This window comes from Mytilus californianus, unplaced genomic scaffold (genome assembly GCF_021869535.1).
Source record: "Mytilus californianus isolate M0D057914Y unplaced genomic scaffold, xbMytCali1.0.p SCAF_9, whole genome shotgun sequence".
In the NCBI taxonomy this organism is placed as follows: domain Eukaryota; kingdom Metazoa; phylum Mollusca; class Bivalvia; order Mytilida; family Mytilidae; genus Mytilus; species Mytilus californianus.
The window spans coordinates 37,038,765-37,057,756 of NW_026262745.1; the positions used below are offsets into that span (position 1 = coordinate 37,038,765).

Consider the following 18,992-nt stretch of genomic DNA (forward strand, 5'->3'; position numbering starts at 1 on the left):
ATCCCAAGTTTTTGGTGGGGTTCGTGTTGTTCAGTCTTTAGCATGTTTAGTTTTCTATGTTGTGTACTGCTGTTTGTCTGTTTCTTTTTTAGCCATGGCGTTGTCAGTTTATTTCGACAATGAGATTGGTATCTTTCGCCTATCTTTTAAGCACTATTTCAATTCACCAGCAGGTTCTGAATCAGTTGAGTGGCAATATAGTATTTATTTAGTTCAGCAGTGTAATTATACAGTTACTTGTAGTTTCACCATGAAACCGCCGATGTAGATATTTTAGTATGACATCTTGTTCTCATGTGTTTTAAAATTGCCTAGATTGTTTTAAAATGAAGGTATTTAGGTTTTGTTTTGTTTTATAATAAGTTTAACTTTAGCTTTGGTATATGTTTTGTTTTTTTTTTTCTGCGTTTAAAAAAATGTAGTTTTTTTTTTATTGCACGTTCATTAGGAGATCCTTATAGTTAAGGAAATACTTAAAATAATAATAATAATAATGATAATAAAAATAATTTGAACCGATTGTATTTTCTTTTTTATAAAATTTAATCCTCTTTTATTGAAAATGACACCACCAAATGAGAATTGTCACCGGATTGGTACCTTTGTTAAGCAATATGACGGGACAACGTGTAGTACAGGATCTGCTTACCCTTCCGGAGCACCAGCAAGTTATGAGAGTTTATCAGATCTGCACACCCTTTTATAGAATCTTGAAGCAGTCACGTGATCTCGTGTATGACCAAGTAGAGATCGAAAAGTGGTCGAATTTGGTCGAGTAGAGATCGGGTATTGGTCGAGTTAGTCTGGGATAAAAAACAATAGTAGTAGCAGTGATCGGGACGCGATCGGAAAGTGATCGGGCATTGGTCGAGTTAATCTGAACAACAGATGAAACATGATGGCGTTGGTCAGGAAGCAATCGGATATAAGTCGAGAAAAGGTCGAGATGATCGAGTACTGATCGGTTAAATATTTGTATTCCGACCAAACTCGACCTCTACACGATATTTTCCCGATCAATTCGACCGCTACTCGACGAATTCCCGATCTCTTCTCGAGTGATTGGCTTCTTGATCTCTACTCGAACTTTTTTGACATGTAAAAAAACGGGTAGAAAGTCAGAGCGATGACGAGCAAGGTAGACCACCCCGAACATTCTTGTCAAACGAGTCAGACCAGTCTCCCGATCGGTTAATCTGTCTTTATCGGGCTTGATCGAGTTGATCTGATTGGCAGTGTGAACCTAGCTTTAACGACCGGGTCATGATATTGTTATTGAGAGAGCGAAGAAGAAGAATAAGGAAATTTTAGACGGCGTAGGTCCTGTTGGGTTCGTCCTTGGTTATCAACCGAAAGGAGACTCCAGTTTGGTCATTATGATCAGTTGATGAACGAGTTACGAATCGAGAATGAACCTTCCTTCTTTAATTTTTTGAGAATGCCACCAGAGATGTTCGATGAACTTCTTAACAGAGTTGGTCCAAGAACCTGGTCTTTAACTTGCCATCACTTTAAGACATTTAGCTACTGGTGACAAGTATTAGACATTGAAGTATGACTTTAGAGTTGCTCGGAATACTATAAGCACATTTTTACCCGCGGTTTGCCGAGCAATAGTTGAAGAATATAAAGATGAGGTGATTTCATGTCCAACTGACCTAAATGATTAGAGTGCTATTGCAGACGAATTTCAGAAGAGATGGAACGTTCTACATGCGTGTGGTGCATTAGATGGCAAACATGTTGCTATTAGATGCCCACCTAAAACTGGATCCCTTTACCACAATTACAAAGGTTTTTCTCACTGGTACTCCTTGCCTTGGTTGATGCTGACTACAAGTTTTTATGGATTGATGTTGGAACAGTATTTATATGGAACACGATGTTGACGTTATTGCTGAAAGCGTAGTAAGATCGCGGTATGAACGTGGTATGATCGTAGTATGATCGTGGTAAATAAACTCATCATAGATACCAGGATTGAAATTTTGTATTTGCGCCAGATGCGCGTTTCGTCTACAAAAGACTCATCAGTGACGCTCGAATCAAAAAAAGTTAAAAAGGCCAAATAAAGTACAAAGTTGAAGAGTATTGAGGATCAAAAATTACAGCTTAGGTAATCTATTCCTGAGGTAGAAAAGCCTTAGTATTTCAAAAATGTAAAGTTTTGTAAACAGTTAATTTATAATTATGGCCATATCAATGATATTTCATGTCAACACAGAAGTGCTGACTACTGGGCTGGTGATACCTTCGGGGAATAAAAACTCCACCAGCAGTGGCATCGACCCAGTGGTTGTAAATAAACTCATCATAGATACCAGGATTGAAATTTTGTATATGCGCCAGACGCGCGTTTCGTCTACAAAAGAGCGTGCTATAATCGCAGTAGTAAGATCGTGTTGCAATCGGATAAAACGTAGTATGGTCTAGTGAGAACGTGATGAGCGTAGTAAGATCGGGATAATCGTAGTGAGGTCGCAGAATAAGCGTGGTGAGAACGTGGTATAATCGTAGCGGGATCGTTGTAGAAGCGTAATGAGGACGTGGTAGCATCGTGAAAACAAAGAAAATTTTCATTTTCATGCCGCTCATACCGCGACCTCACCACGATCTGAATTTATTTTAGATCGCGGTGAGCGTGTTGCGATCGTGATCTAGTGTGACGGGGGCTTTACGTCCAGTTGGAAAAAAAAATTCAGGACGAGAAAAAAATAACGAAATTTCTAATAGGAAGGTGACTGCCCCTAGTTGAAGGGCGAGAAATTTCGACAGCCACTGGAATATGAGGAAGTGTTTGCTACGGGCGGAAAAATTTGCATTGCAACAGGCAACCTACGGATCCCTCAGACTGAGAGAGTTGTTGCAAAGGTTTCCGTAACCTTCAGAGAACATGTCACCCTCCCTACAAAAAGAATCAGATTTAACGTCCCCATTCAGACCGGATATCGATGGGGCTGCGAATTTATACACCCTGCACATCCAAACGTTTTTAACATGGGTTATATTGAAGGATGTGAGAAGTCCACGGAGAAGCATTTTTATATACCCCAGTAAACCATTGGTCAATCATCATGAAACGGGTTCATACTTGTATAAACTTTTTGGTTGCCATGACGCTCGCCAATTAAATTAGACTGTATGTGGCCCTGTAGATGTCTTTTTGCGATTTTTTTTTGTAAGGTAAGTCCAAACATCTCTTGTCATTCGTATCAACAAACATCAGTTGATGGCATTATTTCATACCCATAAATTGTAATTGACAATGAATTTATTGCTTTAATTAAGTTCCATTATTATATAGCTAGCTTATAGTCAAGACTTGTTACGCAAGTGGATAGTGGGGGCTGGCTTTAGTCTCGTCGTTTTGATATAACTTGCTTACACATTTTCACTGCCGTGGAAACTAATGCATGTAACTGGCGTTCAATTCCTACTGTTTTCCTCGGTTTCTTGATGTTAAGTCTTGAATGGTAGTTTATCGACATATATTTATTTGAATACAAAATTGTGTGCTTGGATTCGCATTCTTTACCATTTTAAAGATTATCATGCCCAAGAAAATAGTAATACAAAGAAAGGAACGTAGAAGCATTGCATACTGTTGTGTGTTCAAATCATGCAGTTACATTACACAGGAATAAGAATGGTACATTAACCAAAATACATTTTAGGTACCAATATAATAAATAGAGTGTACTTCATCATATTTTTTAAGTTTACTTACTAAAGTTATAACCTTTAACTGTACAAATCTCTTCTTTGGTCAGACCATCACAATCAGGGTCCTCCAAATTATGTAAAGTGCAGACCTAATTCATATTGATAATAAATAAATCAATAAATAGATAAATGTTATTTCAAATGTTAGTAAAAAAAAAGGTAATTACAAAACTCTAAATTAATTCAACCGTTTTATTTTCTATATAATTGAAATTAAAGAAAATATTTTATGATATATCATATTTTTTTTTTATCATAATTCATAACTGTAAAAAATATATTCTCAATCTAAAACAAGTAACAATTATCTTATCAGCAAAACGGAAAATTCATAAAGAAAAAATATCATAAAAAAGTATATGGTTTGATAGTGAATGATTTAATTTTGGAAGGAAAAGGGCATCTTTCAAGTTTTTTTAATGGAAAAACGTACTTCTCGTTCACTAAATTTCATTCCATTACTAGTTCCAATAGCATCGTCATTAATACTGACATTCCATTTGTACATGTCTGCTGTTAGCTCAGTGGATGGAATGATAATCATCATACCCTTGTCATCACCTTCAAAAATGACACTCCATACAAAAACAGGTAGATTACAAGAAATGGATTCAACGTTTTCGTAGCTATCTTTGTTTAATTCATAAAAGTCACCTGCAGCTTTTAGGAAAAATAAATGAATAAAGTTCTCTGTTCCTTTTAAACGAACTTCACATAGGGTAAAGTGCTCTGATCCCATAATTCGAACTATGTACTTGTATATCGTATCAGTATATAACTGAAAAACGTTTGTAAACAGTCCGTTTTCGTAATATTGAACAGGAAATATCTGCTCTGCAACTTCGCTGTTTTCAAACGTTGATCCACATATGACAGAAATAGGATTATCTGCCTTTATATAGGTACCTGTCAAATCCTTAACAGATTCAATTTTAGCATAAGTATATTCTTTAATTTCTAGATTAATAGATAATGTATTTGTTGCAGTAAACGAATGATCTAGCTTTGTAATAGTAACATTAAAATTAATTGACTTAAACACAATTTTCACGTTTGTGTTATTGTATGCTGAAGTTATAAAACAGTAGGAAGTGCAATTCATAGGACAATAACTGGCAGCATGATACTCAAGTCCCCACATATCAACTGGATACAACAATGTTGATATGGCTTTTACACCTGTTTTCCACATGATCAACGTAGCTGATACCTCAGAATAAGATTTTATACGAATCACCTGCATAACAGATTGATCTTCCACGGTATCCGATCCATATACGCCTTCTAATGTTACGTTCTTATAAAATATGCCATTCGAATATTTAACTATTTCGCCATTAACATCTGTTTCCTCTCCAAATACATCAACTTGAAACTTTGTGTCACCATCATGTTGCCAGACCGGAAATACAAAATTAAGTCCATGACTATCTTTTTCTCCTGAAATAGATTATCTTTGGTTTTTGAACACTTTTCAAAGACTGGGTTGTTTATTATATAGAACAATAAGATGAAAAACAATACGTTATTTGCCAAGTCATACTTTCAGAGAGTACGATATTTCTGTATATTACTGAAAGCATTATACCCTTACAGTCTTGTTCCGAAATGTTATGTGTATGTTCACGGAAAAAAGTGTGCATATTCTTTATATCTACTTAAAAAAATGAATTCAGAGAGAGAGAGAGAGAGAGAGAGAGAGAGAGAGAGAGAGCATATTTTAACAGAATCTATTTTAATTTGGTATTCATATTTTGTTTCCTTGTTGTTATTATGATATAAAACCAGTCTGAGAGTTCCATCAATGTATGAAAATATACAATATTAGGTGAATGTCTGAAAAATATCAACTTTTTTGTATGAGACTTAGAAACTGGGAAGGGCGAAGTTTGCCGAGCCCTTCAATTATTTTGTGCCGAATAATAGTTAACATTTTTCTGACATTTTTCTGACATTGACCTAATATTGTTTATATACTGCAGCTGAAAATAGCTACACTTACAGTTATGAAAATGTAAACACAAAAATAAAACGTATTTCCATCCCTAAACAAATCTCAAATTGTGAAGAAATCGACATTGCACGAAATATCACTTTGTTACTTTATGTGGTAGATAAAGACAACAGGAAGTGTTCTAGCTGCAGTAAAAAAATGATTGAGGTATCCTTTCGCTGGTATATTAACAAAACCGTTTATGAGTAGCTGATTTCTGCTGCTTACATCCGTATATTGCATCCTTGAGGTTTAAAAAAACATGCAATTATTTGCCTAGTTTTGTAAAGAGAAATTCAAGAACTTCACTTGTATTATATATAAAATGTAAATGGACGAAAATGAAATATAAAGAAACCTCCTCTAGATTCTTTACTAAATTGGTTTGACAATACGAGATATGTCTATGTTTATATTTGAAAGGTAAGTACCACTAAATTAGGAATTGTCAATTCAGATTTTATTTGAAGCCTTATATATACATTTGATTACTTTTCACAATGGGAACCTACTCAAATCTCACGGCGTGAACTTTTATTTCTATAGTAATTTTAATCTTTCCTTTGGGAAACTAATTTTATTTTCCCACTTCGGCGAGGAAAGTACTAGCGGTCGGAAGCAGACCAAGGGATGGTCGTATTTCTATACCCCAATTTACCCTTTGAGTAGACGAAAATAAACTAACGGTTTAGCAATAGACACGGTGTTAAAATACTCAAAAGGTCTGGATCAATTTTTAAAATACTCAATGTGACGCGCACAAAAGTGGTTTAGTTAGACTTATTACCGGGTTTGTACTAACATGAGTAACACGACGGTTGCCACATGTGAAGCAGAAACTGGTATCTTTCGCCTCTCTTTTGTGAACTTTTCTTCTTTAACAAATTAAGAAATTTTCAAATTATGTTTCTAATAGGTACAATAACATCAAATAATAATTTGAAATCAATACATGTACATATTTTGATTTAAAACAAGCTTGACCTGGCTGGTAGAGAATTAACGTGGAAGTGTCTGCTATGTTGAGTCTAACCAAGCTTGAAGCGTGTACTCAACAATTGATTTTTTTATGTCAGACAAAATATTTTTTTAGGAAAACATTAATTAATCTAAATATAGAAATTCGTTTCCGAAATTCAATACTTGTCACAATCAAAATTCGAAAAAAAATAATTGTAAAAAGTATTATTTATATTCTTTTAATAAGAAACGTGCTTCTTGAATAATTGTTGCACATATTTCGTAAAAGATGCATGTTATGAATTATCTTTACCTACATGTGTAACTGGTTGTATATATATATGAATTTTAATATTTCTAATATTTGATGTATGGTATATGTTATATAAACGAGTTTCATATTCAAAGTGAAACTATAACAAGGACAGATTTGAACAAAATAGCTTAAAACTGCATATATCATTTGTATCCAGTTATGCATCAAATTAGCACCTTTGTTCATTGTCATGCATGTTTGAAGTTTCCAATGACAAGTTGTCGCTTGTAGACAAATTACTTTGTGTGTGTGAGGAGGTGTAGGGTAAATGCCAAGAATCGGTGACCAAATTTTACGTTAACCAAAACAAACATAACCTGGTCAACATATTTTAAACGATAAAACGAGAGACCAGAGTCGAGAGCATTGTAGGTTTGACTTTGCCTTTTTTTTTAAACACTTGGTACTTTATGATACGGTGCTTTTCGCCCGCAATTTGCTTTTTGTCCGCTTTTGCTTTTTGTCCGATAATTTTGCTTTTTGTCCGACACTTTTGCATTTTGTCAGTTGCTTTTTGTCCGTTTTGCTTTTTGTCCGATAATTTTGCTTTTTGTCCGACAATTTTGTTTTTTGTCCGTTGCTTTTTGTTCGTTTTGCTTTTTTTCCGATAATTTTGCTTTTTGTCCGACACTTTTGCTTTTTGTCCGTTGCTTTTTGTCCGTTTTGCTTTTTTAGCTCACCTGGCCCAGATGGCTAAGTGAGCTTTTCACATCACTTGGCATCCGTCGTCGTCGTTAACTTTTACAAAAATCTTCTCCTCTGAAACTACTGTCAAAATGAAAGCAAATATGGCCAAAATCATCCTTAGGGTATCTAGTTTCAAAAAAGTATCCGATGACCCCGCCCAATAATCAAGATGGCCACCATGTCTAGAAATAGAACATTGGGGTAAAATGTAGATTTTGGCTTATATCTCTGAAACTAAAGCATTTAGAGCCAATCGGACAAGGGGTAAAAATGTTTCACAGGTCAAGATCTATCTGCCCGAAATTTTTCAGACACATCAGACAACGCGTTTTTGGATTGCTGCCCCTGAATTTGTAATTTTAAGGAAAATTAGCAGTTTTTGGTTTTTATTTGATTGGAGTTTTATTTTTAAGTCGTTATAACGACTAAGCTTACTTGTTATAACGACTTAGCTTACTTGTTATAACGACTTAGCTAACAACTTAGCTAACTTGTTTAACGACTAAACTAACTCATTTAAACAACTTAACTAACTTGTTTACTTAAAAACTACTTCTTGTAAATACACAATTTTTTAACAGAGTTATGTTTGATTATAATGTTTTTTTTTAATTCATTGATATTTTCCACTTGTATCACAGATCATCACATATTGATTTGTAAAATTCAACCGTCTGGGTAACCGAGACTAGTTCCAGATTTGATTTTATTTATCTTTCTTTTTCAGGAGTAATAACCCGGGATACAGTCATCTTTCTTTGGTTTGTACATGCATACTCTATTGATAAGAAATATACCGAAAACTTAATCACATTTACGGATTAGTATTAAAAGTATCGCATTTCAGTGAGGAGAAATTTATATATATTTAGAAATGCACTATCTGTATCTAAAATATTGTGCACATCTATTTCGTTATAAAAATTAAGAAAATGCTAAGTAGCCTTTTAATTACTCCCCCCCCCCTCTTTTCAAGTTTGTCAAACAACAATTAATTACTTGGCTGACAATGCTGTTGTGTTAACCAAAGTTTGCTTATTACTTGAATTGCCTAGCTCGAACGTCTTAACGGTACGCCATTTCGAAATAGTTGCTAGACAATTCCGAAATTTAAAGATTAATACAGTTTATCTCAATAAATAGCTACACATGTATTCCTTAAACTTTGCGATAGTGTTCCAAAAGTTAAAGCATTGTTTGTTATATTTGTAATGTTTGTAATGTTTAAAAAAAAAACAAAGTTGTTGGAAATATGACGAAATTATTACCAGACTTAAAAGAAATTTTTTAAACTAAAATGTTGCAAAATATTTTGGAGCGACGGACAGACGGCCGTTCGTAGATCAGTGCAAATGGTGACTATATATATCACTAGCGGAAAGAAGAAACTATGCGTATAAGCTATAAAATGACGTAAATGTATGCACTTCCACATTTAGCAAACGCCGACACCATTTACCATAATGGTAAAACAATTCAAACGAGAAAAACCAACGGCTTGATTGATTTACAAAACTGTATACGACAAACAAATATGATATACAGAAACAAACAACAACTACTAAATTACAGGTTGAACCCCCGTTCCTGACTTATTTGTATGATTTTCATATATAATATTTAGCGCGGTTAAACATATTTAGAATTTCAATAACGAAACCATCACACATGGATTATTTGATTTGATCAATTTCTAAACTATTATAAAGATTTGAACATGTTTGTCTAAATCTTTGAATATCCCATGCATTCTACAAATTGGAGAAGGTACACCATTGCTAACACGTTTGAGGATGACAGACTAACTTACAACCAGAATGAATAAGCGTTTGTCTATATAACACGATCTAAAATATTCCTTGTTGTGTAAAACACTAAGAATGCCAACTCCTCACACGTACATATATCCTTATATCTTGCCTTCTACTTCTCCTGTTTATGCCCCCTTTTTTCTATTTCTTCATTTTCTTTTTTTCACTCATCTAATTATTACGTCTATTTTAATTCAACATTGTATCCATATAAATGAACGCTTACATATATATAATTATTGTGATATCATATATAAGAGAGAGGCGAAAGATACCAAAGGGGCAATCACACTAAAAAAAGGTCGAAACAAACCAACAAAGCCACAGCTAAATGAAAAACAACAAGACACACAACAGTCTACAAAACACAACATTGAAAAATAAAATCTGAGCAACAAGAACCCTGTAAAAAACCGTGATGATTTATGGTTTTCAGGAAGGGTAAGCAAATCCTGCTCCGTTAGTGTCGTATTATAATCATATTTTGGACAAGACTTCATTGTGCCAGGTCCATTAATATTCTGTTTAAAAAAGACATATGTTTAACTGAACTTTCGAACCCGTTGTCTTGGAAGATCTTTAATCCAAGGGGGTCCTAAATAGTTGCTTTTTGAGGATCCTTCAAGGAATTATAATTTAATTCCTTGCGAACACATTCATAAGGACCGAAAATTCCCATCTGCATCTTTTAAAGATTGCGAATATTGTAAAAATTGAATGGGGTACCCCATTTCAAACCCAGCGTCTCGGAAAATCTCATCTAAGGGCACTAGATAATGATTAAATTTGTAGCTATTAGATAATAATACATGGATTTCTGGCGAAAACATTTATAACGGCCGAATTTAAAGTTTGTCTTGGCTGATAGAAGAAATTTCACAATAAAAACTGAAACGCAAAAACGCACAAACGCATAAAGATGTTTATTCAGGACAATAACTTATATACTAAAAAAAAACCAGCAGAAATATATATGAACTTCCACCAATGAAGGTTGTAAAATACTATAGGTGATACTTAATGCTTTACGTAATGTTCTTTTTATCTTTTTTTTTGGTCATTAAGATAAAAAATTGCACAAAAATAAAGGAATCATCCTTTAACGAAAATACTCTTGAAAAGTCATCGGCTATTCGTTGATGGCTAAAGGCTATTTATTTCTGAAATCTAAATTTTGTTTCGCTGTTCTGAGTGTTCAATATGTTACATGCAGCTAAAATATTGGTAAAAACAATTGAAAAAAATACTGGTCTGTATAAAATGTACACAAAAGTAAACGAATAAAAGCCGCTGAAATGCAGTCCAGGACTCGGATTAGCACATTTAAAAAAATGACAGCTTACATGAACTGAGTGCCAATAAAAGCGCAAGTCCAACAAAAATAAAATCTATATTCAAAATGATAATCTTTAAAAAAAAATTGAATATGAAAATTTACAATTCAAACAATAGATCGATATCAAACAAAAATGTTTCATTATCATTTTTCTTTCGGTATATGAAACATCCAATGTCGAATTATCAAATCAATAGGATTATCCTAAAAAAGAATGTTTCTGTCATGTTGTGCAACGAAATCTCTACAGCACATGGTAGTGACAACACTATATGTTTAATAGGATCCCGCGAAAAGCCAGACTTTGGTCCACGAAGGTAGCAAATTGTCTGTGTGACCATCGCTGACGGCTTTTGGTACACATAAGATGGTTGTTGGTTAACAGATATTTTTTTTACGCCGGATGGCCATTAAAATATCACCAAGGAAAGGTCGCCGTGCTCTTTATTAATTTCCACGCAAACTGATATAGCTCCAAAGGTTTTACCATGAACACCAATGGATACTCGTGTCAATTAGAAAGTCACGCGGAGTCAATATCGGAGATGTTTAAGACAAATGCATCGGTCCTGCTGGGCGTTTGTTGCTTTATGTCTCACTCCATGGCCTATCATTAAAAGATCCCTTTTGCGGAATTTGTGGATTATTTGGTCTACTGTAGAGGGTAAATATACAGTCTACGAGCAATTGCATCCTTGGAAAAGCCTCCTTAAATTACGCCCCAAATTGTTTGTCACTGGTTGTCAGAAAGACCTGGCATATAGTCTGCACTTTATTGAAGTTTCTTTACAATAAGGGCGTGAAATTCATGACATGAGCTTAACTGTAAGGCTGTGAGGTCGTTTATACAAATTAGAATTAAGAAACTGAATGGGTCTATCAATACACATGCTATGTCACTCTTTAAAGACCCAAATGTTGCAAAATACTTGTCCTACCTCCATGACAAATATGTTGTTGTCCCCGCAGATAAAGACCAAATAACATCGTTTTTGTGTGTAAATCTCATTACATAAACTGCTTGATAAATGAATTAGGTATTGACAATTCACTTGGAAACTCAACATATACCCTCACGACACTTACCAAAGAGGAAATCGTGGATAATCATAGGTCTGTTCTATGTTCCTTTGGAATTTCAACCAAAGATGAAGAACTGGATCTTCCAACACTGTATTGGATACCTAAACTACATAAGTGTCCTTACAAACAACGGTATATTGCTGGGTCTTCCAAGTGCTCCACGAAACCTCTTTCTAGATTATTAACATCTATTTTATCAGCAATCAAAGCCGGGCTTCAAAGTTATTGTGAAACTGCCTATTCTAGAGGTGGCGTGAATCAAATGTAGTTAACCTATACCGTTGTTATTAAACCTACGAGGGCAGACTTAAGTATAATTTACAATAACCGAAAATTATACCATAGCAAACTATGGTATAATTTAGTTATACCATGGTTTATTTTTAGAAAATGTGCTATAAAAAATTGACCTTGACCACAATTATACAATAGTTTTAAGATGTCACAACAATTTAGATTCTTTTTGAAATATCTGTTTGCCCCTGAAAAGGGCCTTTTCATCAAAAGCTGTTTTCTAACTCGTCATCGGCTTCTTTCTTCTAATTCTGAGTTGGCAAGATTGAATTTCTTCTCCCGATATGCGTCCGTGCTGCTCTACAAAATTAAAAATCTGCGTACATCGATTCTTGTCAATTGTCAATTTCGACATCTTTTGTGTCTTTCCTTCCATCTGTAAACGAGACTTCTAGCCTGGAAAAAAATATTGTTTTTATTCAAAAGGTTATATTAATCACATTTATTATAAGCCTAATAAAAAAAGTATGTTTATGGTGACATGTTCATGTTAAAAATGTTAATGTAGGTTGGAAATAAATAAGATTCGACTGCAGCTGATAATTTGTCATGAGTTTTCTTACTTAAAACAACTGTCACGGAAGACCGTTATAATTAGGTAGGGTCGGGTTACCGAAAAAGAAGCTTAAATTCTAAGCCAACTTGAGTAGCATTTTCTTAATCTAGAAATGAAATATCAATTATGGTTTTGGCTTTTGATATAAATTAAATGATATAAATTAAATGGGGTATGATTTAAATTTATATTTAAATCTTAAAGATAAGTATAAACATTTTTAACTTATTAATGTTGATTGATAAAACAAATACTCACCCTTAGCAGCAAAGCAATTTTATTTTCAACTGGGAATCGTCTATGCAGTTTATGCTTAAATCTCCAATGCAGCATAATTATAGTCCGACAAATAACATTTTTTGAACCATCATCCATAAAACTGTCCTTGTGAAATTATTTTCCCGTTTGCTGAATCCGTGAAAGTCTGTAATCGTGATGATTCAAGAATTGGGTCTTTTCCTATATATTTAAATCTTCACAAATTTGTGTCAGGGTAATGTCTTATACTTCATCGCACACATATAGCGATCCTATTATTCTTTCTGTATTATCATATGAATCTTGTCTAACTGAAATCCGCGCCTTTTAAGAAGTCCGTGATTTTTAGAAAGTGGGCGGGGTTTGAATGGCCCCAATCAAGGGAATATTTTACCTGAATCTTATCAAATTATTTTGAATGCAAAACAAAAAGATCTATGCAAAATATTTTTAACAGTGAAAGTTGCAATAGGTTAAAACAGATATTTCATATTTTTGATAGTTTTGCGATGTTTCGTAAATTATACCATAGTTTTTGTTGACCCCCCCCCCCCCCCCCCCCCCCGGCAACCTGACTCGACCTTCGGTCTCGTGAGGTTAAAGCCGGGGCTTTCAACAAAAGCTATGGTATAATTTACTCGACCTTCGGTCTCGTGAGGTTAAGGCCGGGGCTTTCAACAAAAGCTATGGTATAATTTACGAAACACCACAAAACTATCCAAAAGATAAGAAATATCTATAACATACTAACAAATTCCAAAGATCTTTTAGAGTACATGCAATCTAAGACACTTTCATCTTGCAATAGTAGTATTCCTCATTCCAAACTAAAAGACAAATTGAAAGAGTTGGTATTGCTTTGTTTCATAAAAAAGAATGGCCAACGTAGATACAAGTATCTTGTCTTAGGGAGGGATAAATCTTACTTTGTAAAGAATCACTCTGATTCAAACAAAAAATTCTCTGAAACTGACATTATCAAGATGCTTGATTTCTTGATTGACAACATATTTGTTACGTTTCGAGGACGTGTTTTTCAACAAACTATCGGCATTCCCATGTGAACCAATGTGCCCCTCTTCTTGACGACTTGTTCCTTTATTATTATGAGGCTGACTTCATACAGGAACTTCTTAGGAAGAAAGATAAGAAGTTAGCAATATCCTTTAACTTTACGTTCCGCTATATAGATGATGTTCCCTCACTAAATCATTCAAAATTTGGTGACTATGTTGAACGCATCTGTCCTATCGAACTAGAGATAAAGGATACAACAGATACAGTTAAGTCTGCCTCATATCTTGACTTACATTTAAAAATTGACAATGTGGGTCGGTTGAAAACAAAACTTTACGACAAAAGAGATGATTTCAGCTTCCCAATTGTGAACTTTCCATTTCTATGTAGCAACGTTCCAGCAGCACCTGCATACGGAGTATATATCTCCCAATTGATACAATATTCCCGGGTTTGTATTTCCTATCATGATTTCCTTGATAGAGGGTTGCTGCTCACAAGGAAGCTATTAAACCAAGAGTTCCAAATGGTGAAGTTGAAATCATCCCTTCGTAAATTTTACGGACGCCATCACGAGTTGGTTGACCGTTATGGAATATCCGTTTCACAGATGATATCGGATATGTTCCTTATGTCGTAACTACAATCCCGTTCCCTTTTCACGAATGTGACCTACCTAATTAGACTATTTACCGGGTTTGTAATAACATGAGCAACACGACGGGTGCCACATGTGGAGCAGGATCTGCTTACCCTTCCGGAGCACCTGATATCACCCCCAGTTTTTGGTGGGGTTCGTGTTGCTGAGTCTTTAATTTTCTATGTTGTGTTTTGTGTACTTATGTTTGTCTTTTCTCTTTTTAGCCATGGCGTTGTCAGTTTATTTTCGATCTGTGAGTTTGGCTGTCCCTCTGGTTTCTTTCGCCCCTCTTTTCCTTTACATGTCGAAAGTAAAAGTAAGAAAATCATACTTGAGTTAGAAAACGTTCGAACTCGAATACCGTCCGTTCAAATAACCCTGTACTTCACATCTGTTCCAAAAATCTATCAAGCGAAAAGTATTCGACATTGGTCTTAAAAGTCATAGTTAACCAACTATACACAGTTCTAATAATAATAAACTAGAGGCTCTAAGGAGCCTTTGTGATCACCTTGGTCTATGTTTATATTCAACAAAGGACACTCTCCAACATTGTAAACAAGAATAGATTTCATGACAAAATCTGTTTTGTTGATCTTGTATTGCTGATCATGTGCTGTTTAGTTTCCTTCTATCTTCTTAAGTTTTGCTCAAAACACGAAAGAGGATAAAAAAAATCCCCATTTAAGGGCAATAACTCCTATAAAGAGTCACAGTCTACTTAACTATGTCGGCAAAATTTGACTTGTTAGTAGATCTTGACTTGCTGATCATTTTTGTGATTTAAAGTGTATCTTTATCTATTATAATTTTCTATAATATATGACAAAACGCAAAAAAAAAAAGAGTCGAAAATCGTCTTTAAGGTGGTATGGGAGTATAGATTAAAAATGATAGAATTTGTTCAGACTTCGCCAAAACGTAGTATATATTGTGAAATGTTCAAAAATATAATAAATATGAAAGGTCATCGAGCATTTTCTCAAACTACAGGTTGTGACAAAATGACACATTTTGTATGGATTATACAGGGAAAAACAGCATTATGTGATCAGAAGATAAACTAAATGATAGAATTAAAAACAAAATGCGAGAAAATAGCTTTTAGAAAATGCTTTGAGAATATCGTAATTTTCATTTGATTGATATCCAAAATTGTAAGAACCAATGCCATTCAATCATCAATGAGTATACCTTAGTTAAGGCAGCAAACCAGTTGGTACAGCCTAGTAGTTTGTTTCCCTTTTGCCAGAGGTGCTTTTTATATTAATTTCAACATTTTTTATTTGAAGTTGTGTTACTTTTTAACTTTCCATTTAAAGTTTTTGATATGATGTATACAAATATTAACTTTTACGAATTTTACTTTTTATAGAGATTTATGTAGAGGTTATCAGATTTTTTTGGAACCCCTTATCATAAGAAGATAAGACGGAGAAGTTTTGAATTTTACTACCTTGTAGGATCTTGTAGATTACACCTCCCGGTATCCAAAAAAGGACTTGCATATACTAGGTAAAACATTTAAGCTAAAGTGAATGAATTTTCAAGTATATTTAACATTAATCTGGTCATTCAAAAATTTAATAGTTTCTCTTTAATGGCATACAATACAGTTTCGATCCCATGATGTTTTTTTAACGAAAATTTGCATACAAGCTATAGTTTTCACTTAAGCAATTCAATTATGTTATAAAAATATACCTTCATGTGCTACTTTAAGAGATAAAAGGGGTCAAAATTTCGGTTTTTTGGACATTTCTATCCTTTTGATAGACACACCTAACTTTTTTATTTCAACAGATAAATACAAGCGGATTTTTGTACAAAAATTATGAAAATCTTCTTTACTCATCTCTTAGTATGTTCTTCAATTCTTTGAAAATAGTTAATGTTTAACAAAGTTTTGGAATCTTAGGAAAAACGGAATTTTTGCGGTAGATTTATCAAATTTTAAAAAAAAATCAATGTTGACTTTTTCATTAAAATTGGTACAAATAATCTTCATACGTAATCAAACATAATGCAATTTTAAAAAAGAGGGGTCCATGTACTCGTTTTCAAGTTAAATCAGTTTAAATCACAAAAAAAACAGTCATTTCCCGATATGTCACAGTTTGACCTCGCGAAAATTACATTTTACGTTAGCAACGCCATTACCTCCCCTGTAATTGTATTGTATGCCCTTAATGGCAGAGGGTAGTCGTGAAAGTATGGATTACTTGTACAATTCATTCAAACGTTTATAATATTTAAAACAATAAGAGAGATTTGTATGTTTAAGAACACAAACACATATTAATGTCATATAATGTTCACAATTCTTTTCTTACCAATTTGACTATACGTTTTGACTTTTAAGGAAAGATACCTCTGAAGGTGGTACAAAAGACACTTTTCTAAATGTATTTACTGTGTTTTTACACATCAGGAAGATGTATTTTTCTTTCATTAAAACTTTTTTATCAGAATTTTTTATTTCTTATGTTTTGTATTTTAATCTATACATGCAAATACCGTATAGCGGAAAGTTTGACTTCTTATTGACTAAAAAATCAGAAGACATCAGAAATTTCATGCCAATCCAATGGTTTCGTGTAAAACTTGTGTGGTATATTTGTACATTAGATGACTATCCAGTAAAGCCAATAATCAAAAGTGTGATCATTATAAACCAGTTTTTGCTCGGCTTTTAACAGTGAGTAAACCCATACCACAGAAAAAAGCTCGCTCAAGCCCTAGAATGATCGATATTTAACGCCAATGACATTTTCTGAATTTGCAACCACGAGTTCGATAGTTTATGCATGCAAATCGTAACAATACTTGTATCTACATATTTTCAAAGTTTCCTTTTTCAAGGGCCATAACTAAGGCAACAAATCATTAGTCTGAAACGAATTCAAAAATAAATTAAACAACTCAAATTAATAAATAATATGCCTCGATACAAAAAAAAGATGTAAAATTGACATTTCAAAGCAATTATTTATTTCAAGACCTTCAACAAGGATGCTATGCATTTTCTCAGGATAAAACCATACACAATGTTTCAAGCTTACAGATAGATAAGGAAAATGGAAAATCTAAGGTTTCAAGTAGAAATGTTCCATCTAAAGAGGGAGGCGAAGGATACCAAGGGGGTATTGAAACTCAGAAGTCGAAAATGAACTGACAACGTCATGGCTAAAAAAGAAAAAGACAAACACACAAACAATTAAAGTACACAAAACATAACATACTGAGCAAAACTGGGGTGATCTTAGGTGCTCAGGAAGGGTAACATGTATAACCCCGCCACATTCTGTATGTATGTTTTCTGTCCCCAGGAGCCTGTAATTCAGTGGTTGGTGTTTGTTGCTGTTGTTTTTCGTTATTTTTTTTGTACAATAATTAGGCCGTTAGTTTTTCGTTTGAATTGTTTTACATTTGTGATTTCGGGGCCTTTTATAGCTGACTATGCGGTATGGGCTTTGCTCATTGTTGAAGGCCGTACGGGGCCCTATAGCTGTTAATTTCTGTGTCATTTGGTCTCTTATGGAGAGTTGTTTCATTGGCAATCATACCACATCTTCTTTTTTAAAAGTATTTCCTGCTACACACGTGGCACTCATCGTGTTGCTCATGTTAGTACAAAGCCGGTAACAAGTCTAATTTGGTAGGCCACATTCAGGGAAAAGGGGACAGGATTGTAGTTCAGACATTTGAAACCTATCCGCTATCATCTGTGAAACAGATATTCCATAACGGTCAACCAACTCTTGATGGCGTCCGTAAAACTTACGAGGGATGATTTTAACTTCACCACTTGGAACTCTTGGTTTAACAGCTTCTTTGTGAGCAGCAACCCTCTATCAATGAAATTCATGATTGGGAAATTTGTATTATTGTCGGCAAAATAGTCTTGAAGAAAATGGGTCAACAAAATAAGTCAAGTTGACCGATTAGTAAAAGTATCTGAAAAACTTGTTTGTTGGTGTGGTTCATAAGTGTTTCTCGTTTCTCGTTTTTTATATAGATTAGACCGTTGGTTTTCCCCTTTGAATGGTTTTACACATGTCATTTTTGGGGCCCTTCATAGCTTGCTGTTCGGTGTGATCCAAGGCTCCGTGTTGAAGACTGTACTTTGACCTATAATGGTTTACTTTTACAAACTGTGACTTTGATGAGAGAGTTGTCTCATTAGCACTCATACCACATCTTCTTATATCTATTCTTACGCTATCTTTTCGGTTTATAGGTTTATGCATTATAAATAATGCCGATGATTTTCACGTTTTTGATTGTCTATGAGGTGAAGATTTCTGCTCCGCGTTGA

General features: G+C 34.1%; 1 protein-coding gene across 2 annotated transcripts in view; it reads right to left on the bottom strand.

Moving 5' to 3' along the window:
- Positions 1 to 18,992, bottom strand: part of LOC127716634 (uncharacterized) — a 75,586-nt gene that overhangs the window by 27,028 nt on the left and 29,566 nt on the right. For both annotated transcript variants that reach the window (XM_052222879.1, XM_052222878.1), the window contains exons 8-9: positions 4,157 to 5,163; positions 3,728 to 3,812 (exon numbers count right to left, since the gene is read on the bottom strand). In XM_052222879.1, the coding sequence (XP_052078839.1) occupies positions 3,728 to 3,812; positions 4,157 to 5,163 (1,092 nt within the window). The remainder of the gene's footprint in view (positions 1 to 3,727; positions 3,813 to 4,156; positions 5,164 to 18,992) is intronic.